The 9,586-nt window shown below is 54.7% G+C and overlaps 1 protein-coding gene across 1 annotated transcript; it reads right to left on the bottom strand.

The window, feature by feature from the left end:
- Nucleotides 1-24: 24 nt before the first annotated feature.
- LOC129684152 (calpain-9-like) lies at nucleotides 25-9,207 on the bottom strand (the record flags this gene model as incomplete). The annotated part of the gene is given in 9 exon segments (XM_055617225.1): nucleotides 25-221; nucleotides 1,414-1,492; nucleotides 2,121-2,189; nucleotides 2,625-2,689; nucleotides 4,567-4,624; nucleotides 5,245-5,325; nucleotides 6,811-6,847; nucleotides 8,706-8,914; nucleotides 9,050-9,207. Coding segments are annotated over 9 exon segments (926 nt in total), but the record flags the coding sequence as incomplete, so codon positions are not given.
- Between the last annotated feature and the right edge of the window lie 379 nt (nucleotides 9,208-9,586).

Raw genomic sequence — 9,586 nt, 5'->3', positions numbered from 1 at the left:
CAGCTCCCTGCACACACTCAGCTCCCTGCACACACTCAGCTCCCTGCGCACTCAGCTCCCTGCGCACTCAGCTCCCTGCACACTCAGCTCCCCTGTGCACTCACGGCTTGCATTCTCCAGCCGAACCAGGCAGTTGAGGTAGTCATCAAAGTCCAGCTGGAGTCCGTCATCTGCGTACCTGAGGACGAGTAGCTGCAGGAGATGGCTGTCCAGCTGAAAGCCTGCGGATGGACAGGAGACCAGGGCCTGCCATGGCGGAGCCCCAGGGGAGCCCACACCTCGGGGTGCACGGAAGCCAAGCAGCCAACGCCCACAGCCCGAGTGCATGTGCTCACTTGGACGTCCACTTGAGAGTGTGGTAGAGGCCAGGGTCAAGGCAGCTGCCACTCCTCAGTAACCCCCTTGTTTTCCAAAACAAGGCCTCCCACTGGTCTGGAACTCGCCACATAGGCCAGGCTGGCTGGCTAGCCAACTCCAGGAATCCTCCTGTCTCCACCTCCCAGTGCTGGGATTACAGGTACGTGCTACCACACCTGAACCCAGGTCCTTGTGCTAAAGTGCCCAGAGCTGCCTTTGCACCTTGGGGAGCCGCCCTCAGTGTGTGGGGAGGGCTGTGCAGGGGCTCGAGCCTTACACCATGTCGGAGAGAGGCTCCGTGCACACTGGAGGCCGGTGCAGCCCTGGAGATGGCCTGCCCACCCCAGGACATGGCTCCCATCCTCTGGCCTCGTCTTCCTCATTCAGCGGACGCTTTGGGTGAGTCAGGATGTCTGACTCTGGGTCTGACTTTTATTGCTCCGCTCCCTGATGCATGGTTCAGGTTGTATTCTTTCCCCGAGTTAGCTCTGGGCGTGTGCCTGACCACGTGTTCACGGCAGCATTTGGAGGTCCCCCAGGGGTCTCCTCACTTATTCTTCCAGGTGCCACAGAGGAGGAGGCTGGTCAGGCTGGCACTGTGCCTGGCCTCAGCCACTCCCAAACCCTGGCATCTGCATCCATGAGGCCAAAGCAGCCTCCAGGACCAAGCTACTCCACCCTGGAAATGGGGCCACAAGACCCTAATAAAATCAGGCACCGTCTCATGTTTGTGACACATTTCGTTCTTCACTGGGCTATGCCTCCTGCAGACATGGGAAATCACGGGCATGGTGGGCATCTCATAGCCACAGGCAGCCAGTTCCGGTTTTTCTTGTTGATTCTCTTCCCCACATCTTCTCCCCCACCCCATTTCCCTTCGCACCTCCCCTGTCCCACCCAGACCCCTTTCCCCACTCCTGGGTGTCCACCGACCTCCCACCCAGCCTCATCTCTTCTTCCTCTCTCATGGTCCTTCCAGCTTCTCAGCGTGTGCGCCCCCACTTGCACGCAAACAGGAACATGGCAGCTAGAGTACACATCTGACGTGGTCCTTACCAGCAGCCTTCAGGGCGTTCCGCAGTTCATAGGAAGACATGGTGCCGGACTTGTCCACATCAAACTGGAGAAACAGGTCCTGGGGCCGGGGAGCAGAGTGGAGTCAGAGCCAGGGCTCAGTGACTGCTGGCAGCTGCCCACGATGACAGCAGCCTTCCAGATAGGCAAGGTTAGAGCAAGCCCTTCTCTTCTTTTCTCTCTCCTTCCTTCCTTTCCTCCTTCCATTCCTTCCTCCCTCCCTCCCTTCTTCCTTCCTTCTCTTTGACAGGGTCTGATGTAGCCCAGGCTAGCTTCCAACTCTCCCTGTAGCAGAAGGTGACCTTAAACTTCTGATCCTTTTGTCCCCACAAGGATCAGAATCCTTGGTCCTCGAGTGTGGCAGTTACAGACATACCATCTTGCCTAGTTTCAGGCTGGGGATCAGACCCGGAGTTTCAGGCATCCTGGGCAAACACCCTATCAACTTAGCTATACCCCAGCCCATGTGATGCTGAGGAGTTAGGGTCTCATGCTCTGGGCTCCCTTCCAGCCACGGGTCCTCCTTCGTCTCCTTTCCTTTTGGGTGGATGCACTGTGGTGCCCCTGCCAGCATCAGGGTGCACTGTGAGTCCTGGACATGACCCCACACACACACACCTCACAATGCCACATTTAGCTTGTAGTTCTGGTCTCTGCCCCACTCTGGGGGTCTGAGTGAGATCACATACCATCCAGTGCTTCAGCTTGTCCCAGAAAACCCGGAACTCTTCAAACTCCAGCTTCCCATTGCCACTGGTCTGGACATATGAGCTAAGGGCCTTTCAACTCAGGATCCTGTGGGAACCCAGCTCTGGGACCACAGGAGGAGGTCAGGGCTGTGTGCCCTGAGTAATAGATTTGGGGCCCTGGGGCAGTAACCTCAGTGACAGAAACAGGAACCTCTGAAGAGGGAAATGGCAGATAAGATGGGGAGGGCGCCTGAATATTTACAACACGGGAAAGCAGACCCTTTTCCCTGGGGGAGAGCACAGACCCATTCAGAAGCCCTCTCCTCACCGCGCTGTCCTGGCCCTCTTGTCCTCACCGCGCTGTCCTGACCCCCTTGTTCTGACCCAACCCTAGCTAGGCTAACAAGGTCTCCCACTTTTCATGGCTGTGGTGCCTATCCCAGGAGAGTGAGCACCCCCCACAGCGCTGCTCAGCGGGACCCCAGCACCTGCTGGAAAGGATACGTCCATCAGAGAGATGATGTTCCTGCAGGACAGCAGGCTCAGCTTCTTGAACTTGAAGGTTGTTTCTGCAATCGCACGGGAGCCGTGTGGTCAGTGACCCTGAGACAAGCCCATTCCCTTCTCCTAGGGTTCCAGCGGTGTAGGCGGGTCAGGCTTTCTGGGACCATGCTGTGGTCTTAGGATGCTGAGAGTAGGGACTGAGCTTCCAGAAGGAAGTTCAATCTGTACAGAAAATTTAGGGGTGGCTGTTCTCCCGAGTTTACGCTGGTACTAGGGAACCCAAGTTTCACCATTTGTCTGCTTCTTAAAGATTTCTTTTAATTTGTGTGTATGTGGGTTTATCTGCGGATGTGTGTACACAGGGGCCTGGAGGTGCCTGTGGAGGCCAGAAGATGGTGTGAGATGCTCTGGAGCTGACATCACAGCTGGTTGTGAGGCACCTGACTCGAGAGCTAGAATTTGAACTCAGGTCCTCTGGAAGAGCAGCAGGTGCTCTTAATCATGTAGTCGTCTCTCCAGCCCAACCTTCATCCTATTTATAATTGCAAATATTATTTACAAACTGTGCTGGGCAGTGGTGGCACATGCCTTTAATCCCAGCACTCAGGAGGCAAAGACAGGCAGATCTCTGAGTTTGAGGCCAGCCTGGAATACAGAATTAGTTCCAGGACAGCCAAAGGTTACACACAGAAAATCTGTCTCCAAAAACAATTATATAAATGGCCAATCAAGAATATTAACAGAGGTAAACTTCAACCACACAATGTTCTGCTATTCACAAGTGTACTTTAACACCAGCTTGGAAAGTTCAATGAGCAGGATTTAAAATTACTGAAAAGCAGAGTGTGGTGGTGCATGCTTATAATCTCACTATTAAGGAGGCAGAGGCAGGAACCTAAGTGAGACATAGTTTCAAACAGAGCAGACAGATAAAACACACCCCCAAATTGCTGAAGAGATTTGATATTCGCGCACAGGTGGTGAAGCCTCAGACAGCCTGTGCCCCAGCGTTCGAGATTCAGAGCTGGAGAAGGGTAAATCTGAGTCCAGTCTAGGTGTTTAGACAAACCTTGTCTCAAAAAATAAAACCAAGGGCCGGGGAGACGGTTCAGTCAGTGAAGCGCTTGACTTGCAATCGAGAAGACCTGAGTTCAATCCCCCAGAGCCCCTTAAGACAGTCAGGAGCGCCAGCCTGGGTGGTGACCTCAGCCCCTGGAGGCGGGAACACACTGGTTCCCACCAATGAGAGGCTCTGTCCAGACAAACAGAAAGGTGGATGGCCCCAGGGAGCCATACGGGGTGGTCCTCTGGTTCCACTTGAAGGTGAACATCTGCACACGTGAACACACGCACACATACACACACACACACACACACACGCACACACACACTAAACAGTATGCCGAGTGTAAGAATCCAGCAACAACCACACTGTAGAATTCTCTGATAAAGTGGCACTGAAGCAAGTCTGAGATAGAGAGTTGATGAGAGGCCGTGACACACACAAAAACAGAAACATGTACACGTGAATGCACACACAGCACAGGTAACACATGTATAGTATATACACACGTGTACATAACATAGACATATACACACAGCTCAGACTACATATACATAAAACAGATACGCACACACACAGCACAGAAAACACACAGCGCACATACGTGCACAGTCACGTCTGTGGAGCGCAGGCCACACGCACAGTGACAGTGGTCACGTGAGGGTGATGTGGGATGGCTTTTGTCCTTGCCACCAGCTTTTCTGTGGGAAGGCCTATGGGACACGTCGAAGCCCTCATCGGTTCAGGAAGTAAGCCATGGGAGCAGCTTGTGCAGCCTGGCACGCTCAGCCGTGGGATGCGGGTGGTGTTGAGGGGCAGAGCCCGACAGCGTGGTCCCTGTTTTCAGGGGGCCCCGGCCCTGGTGGGAACGGCACTTACTCTTTTGCAGAACAGCATTTAAGACGCACTCGAGCTCCTGGGCAGTGACCTCCATGTCCTGTGGAGTGGAGACAGCCACACTGTGGGCTCCTTGGCCGCTCTGAGTGTGGCCGACCCTGGGGACACTGTGCCAGGAGCTGCGTTCACCCTGAGGCAGCCGCAGCCCACAGGTTCCTCGGGAAGGGCCAACCAGGAGAGATAGCAACCTGGGAAGGCTCAGGAAGGTGGGGCATGCTGCCTGCTCTCTGAGGATGCTTCGCAAAGCCTCGGAGAACTTACGAAGCAGCAGGTCCACGTGCCTCCTCGAAGGGACACCCAGAAAGCCAAAAACTTCACACATGGGCCTCACTTGATATTCAAGACAGGACACCTAACATGTGGTGAATGAAAAACCTCTGGGTGAATCTTGAATCATCAATGTGAGACACCCACCAACACCAGCACCCACAAAGCACAGGCTGGTGAGAGAAACACACAGGCCTTACCAGAGCTGTGGAGGGAGCCTGCACATCTAGGATACCTAGGAATTACTGTAGTGTGTGTGTATGTGAGAATTTGTTAGTGTGTCTGAGTTGGTTGTCTCCTTTCACCTTTACCTGGATTCTGAGGATCAAACTCAGGTCACCAGGCTTTCATGGCACGTGGCCACGGTCCTGTGCTGGGAGCCCAGCTTCCTACCTCGCCAGCAATTTGACGGTACAGGGCCCGGAACTGCCACTCCTCCTCCGTTTCCTCCTCCGGGGGGGTCGGTTTTGGAAGCTGAGAGGAGCAATGAGGTGTGTCGAGGGCAGAGCAGGGAGAAAGCGGACACACGCCTCCCTCAGAGATAGCAGAGAAGAGCCCAGGGCTGGGCCCTGTGCTGTTCCTGAGGGGGAGGCCCTGGTTCAGTCCCACAGCACAGAACCCGCTGGCCAGCTACCACCTGCTCCGGAGCATCTCAAGGAGGTGTGGGGGGGGGGGCTTCCCAGCCCCATGGCCAGAGCTGGCATGCCAGGCTTGTTTGGCATCTCCTGGTTTCTCAAAGCTTGGTGGACAGCTTGGTTTCATCTTGGGGATAGGGAGTTTCATATGGAGTGATTGCCAGAGTGGGAATGCTGTCACTACAACATGGATGAGGAGCCCAGGGGGCCTGGCCTGGCTGGCAGCTCGGCCCAGGGCTGCAGTGCTCCAGCCTCATCCCCCTCATCCCCATCTTTCCTGATAGAGGGTCATCTTTTCCTGCCCCCAGAGAAGGCAGGGGTCATATAAACTGTGGCCCCGGGGGAAGCACAGAGCAGCAGGCCCTTCGCAGCAGGTCTCTGCTGCCGAGGAAGCTCTGGCTGTTCCAGGAGCACCCAGCTGTCCTACCTCAGCCCCTCAGACAGTCAACATTCATTCCACAGCGTTGGATTTCACAGTTATGTTTTGATTCAGGCATAGCGTATACATGACTGTACCAGTTCCTCCACTAGCCTCTCCTGGTCTCCCTGTTAGACCCCTTCCTCTTTCCTGTTAGCCCCACTTCTACCTTCATGACACATACATGACACATAGACATGTGTAGATAGATCTTAGGAACCCGTTAAAGACATCACAGCTCCCCCACAGTGAATCCTGTGCTCCCCAAATCAACCTGCCTCCTTTTTCTTTCCTTCTCTTCTTCCCCTCTCCCTCCTCCTCTTCCTCCCTTCCCTCTTTTTCTTTCTTTCTTTCTTTCTTTCTTTCTTTCTTTCTTTCTTTCTTTCTTTCTTTCTTTCTTTCTTTCTCTCTTTGTGTGTGTATGTGTGTGTGTGTGTGTGTGTGTGTGTGTGTGTGTGTGTTTGAGACAGGGTCTTATAAATCCCAGCAGGTCTTAAGTTCACCCTGCAGACAGGGCCGGCCTTGAATCCCTAATCCTCCTGCCCCCACCTCCAAAGTGCTGGGATTCCACGTGGGTTCCACCCTGGCTTTCTTCTTAAAGTAAGTTTGAAGATACTTCCAATTAGCCTTCACAATTATCTGGGGCCTCTCAGGGGAGGGGGAGCCCAAAGAAAGATGGCCCCCAACAGAACTTTATTCCAAGCAGCCAGCTGGCTTCTGCACACTCCCTTTGGCTGTGTGAGGTGGGAAGCGAAGCCCTGGCCTCCAGGCTAGAATCAGCCAGGGCGCCTGCCTGGCCAAGAGCAGTTCGAGTCCTGAATTTGATCTTTAGGAGACCCTACGGTTTGAAGAAGAGTCCTAGAACCTTCTGCTGAAGGTTCCCCCATCCTCCCGCAGAGGACTCACCTCAGGAAGGTGGATGTCTGTGTTCTCGTCCAGGTCCCTGCAGCGGCAGAAAGCACACAACCTCAGCGGTGTGGCAGGCGCGCATCGCGCAGGACGAAAGGAAGGTTCGGCCTGCCGGACGGTCTTGTTCAGTGCTGCCTATCCAACCCCTCCCTTGTCCTGACACTGCCACCCCAGCCTCTCAGCCCTGCCCCGAGTGCCAGAAAGAGCCAGGCTGGCATGCGCCCAACCAAGGACAGTCTGCAGTCCTGAGCAGCCCGAAAGCAGAGACTACAGCAGCGCCCCCTGCTTTCCCGATTCGGGAGGTAATCTGTGGAATACCGGCGCCCCCAAACCCCGGGTCCCCAGAGGAGGCATGCGATGTTGGAGCTGCTGCCCCGGCCTGCTCGGTGCCATTCCTCATTGAGCTGGGTCCTGAGCTGCACAGAAAGAGTAAAGCCAGCACAACAGCATTTCCCTCACTCTGCTTCCTGACTGCGCCAGCCCCCGCTGCCCCATCCCCCACCAACATGGAATGCACCTAGGAGGATGAGCTAAACACAAAACCTCAAATTGTTCTAGCCGGGGCATTTCATCACAGTAACAGGAAAGGTATCCAAGGCACGGTCCCCTCCCGCCTCATTCCCTGGACCCACATTATCCCTCCAGGAGATGCTGATGATCAGCGCCCTGCCTGAGAGCCACAGCAACAGACACAGCCTTCCCCGTCTCCTGTGAGGAGCACACACTGCTATCTTGTGCCCTGCTTCATGGTGGGGCCATCAGGGCTCGGCGCTGAGTTCTCTGACAGGATAGAAAGCAGAGGCCTGGGGCTGGTGTCACCTGTACTGGCCACTCACAGGACATGGCCATGCTGGACTCATGCTACGTGGGCATGGATGCTGAGGGACCCAGCCTCGCCTTGTCTCAGCAGCCAGGGGAGCCCTGGAGACATGTGAAGACTTCATTGCTCCTGTTTGGCCAAGGAAAAGGATTGCACCTTCCCCGAGAAGCCCAATCGCACTTTGGACCTGGGGCCTCTCATTGCACACTGCCAGGCCCGTTGTACCTCACTGCCCAGAGGAGAAGCTAGAGTGGGGAGCTCAAGCCGTCTCTGTTGACAGCCGTGTGTGCTGGTCTCTTCTTGGGCTGCATCTGGAATTCTCTAGATCAGAGGAACTCAACCTCCCCAGTGCTGCAAAACCCTTCAATTCTGTTCCTGACGTTGTGGTGGCCTCCAGCAAAAATTATCATCATGGATACTTGGTAACTGTAGGTTTGCTGCTGTTATGGAGCGTAATGGAAGTACCCGTGTTGTCTGATAGGCTCGAAAAGGGCCGAGAAAGGGGTCCTGACCACAGGTGAGAACCACTGCTCCAGATGCTCTTCCCTAGAGCAGAAAGTGAGTTCTTATATCTTGAACTCTTTCCCCTGTGCTGCACACACAGTCACGGATGCTGAGTGGCGGCATCGGAAAATGTCAGCAACGGGAGGAGCTGATTTAAAAAGACCTCTTTTAAGACCAGGGCATGGGGCAGCAGTGTGAACTGAGTCACAGTCACTGGTGTGTGTTTACAGCACAGCTGAATGACTGACTGTGACTCTGGAAACTTTCAGTAGTTGGCACCATGTGAGTGAATATGCCCGGCACCCCTAAATGAACCCTGTACTCTCGAAGCTTCTTGAGGGCCGTGTCTGAGAGATGAAGGGCTGTGCCCAGTGGCCAGCGACTACACCGGGAGCAGACAGGCCGTGGCTGGGGAAAGGGGTCTGTGGAGCTACCGGTGCAAGCCACCTTGCTCCGTCTCACTTCCTGAGGGTGATGGGTGGGGAGGATGGGGTCCCCCTCTGGCAAACATCTCCCCAGCGTACAGCGCACACCGAGAAAGAAGGGCTCGGCAGCCCCCACGCCTCACCGAGTGACAGCTCTCTTCTCAGAGAAGATTCTCAGGCAGAAGTTGGCCTCCTGGTGAGGCTCAAAGGTGCTGGGGATGAGGATGTAGTCTCCGGGGGGCAGCTGGAAGCGGCCGGAGACTTCCCTCAGGTTGATGAATGTCTTGCTCCGGGCCAGGGAGGCATGGTACTTGAAAAAGTCCCTACCCAGGTGTCCATCCTTGTCTGGGCACTGCAGGGGAAAGCAGGGACATCAGGGAGATGAAACTAGTTTTCAGCTGGAAAATTGACTTGAACAGGACACAGAGCCCAGAAGTAGTAGGGAGCTCAGAGCCCCGCAGGGTCCTGAGAACAGCAGGTTTCCCACCTGGTAAATGGCGTAGCCAATTGTCAGCATGTTGGCCCCAAACCTCCTGAGCTTCCTGCGGTCCTTCTGCATCAGGGCTGCCAGGAAAGTGCAGCCCTCCTGGCCTTCATCCCTCTCCGTCAGGGACAGCTTTATTTGTGGGTTGGTCCAGAAGGTATCTGCCATTTGAAAGAGGTGGGGTTACTACTGCTTCCTTAAAATACAAAGTTATAGTTCAGATGACAAGGTGCGTGCCGTGCCGGCACCTGAGTTCGAGTCCCCAGAACCTACCCGACTCCCCTAACCCCACCTCCCCAACCAAAACAAATCAAAATAAACAATAAACAACCAAACAAAAAGCTCAGCAAGATGACTCCGTGGATAAAGGCATTTTCTGTCAAGGCTGATGACCTGGGACCCACAAGGTAGAGGCAGAAAGCCAGTTCTTAGAAGGTGTCCTCCAACCTCCCCTGGTGCATTTGCATGCGTGTGCATGTATGCACACTTGTACACACACACACACACACACACACACACACTAACTGTGATAAGTGAAAA

The sequence above is a fragment of the Psammomys obesus genome, unplaced genomic scaffold (assembly GCF_907164565.1).
Source record: "Psammomys obesus unplaced genomic scaffold, mPsaObe1.curated_primary_1811, whole genome shotgun sequence".
Taxonomy (NCBI): domain Eukaryota; kingdom Metazoa; phylum Chordata; class Mammalia; order Rodentia; family Muridae; genus Psammomys; species Psammomys obesus.
Note: the sequence above shows the minus strand (reverse complement) of the source record. Positions and strands in the feature narration are given on the sequence as shown.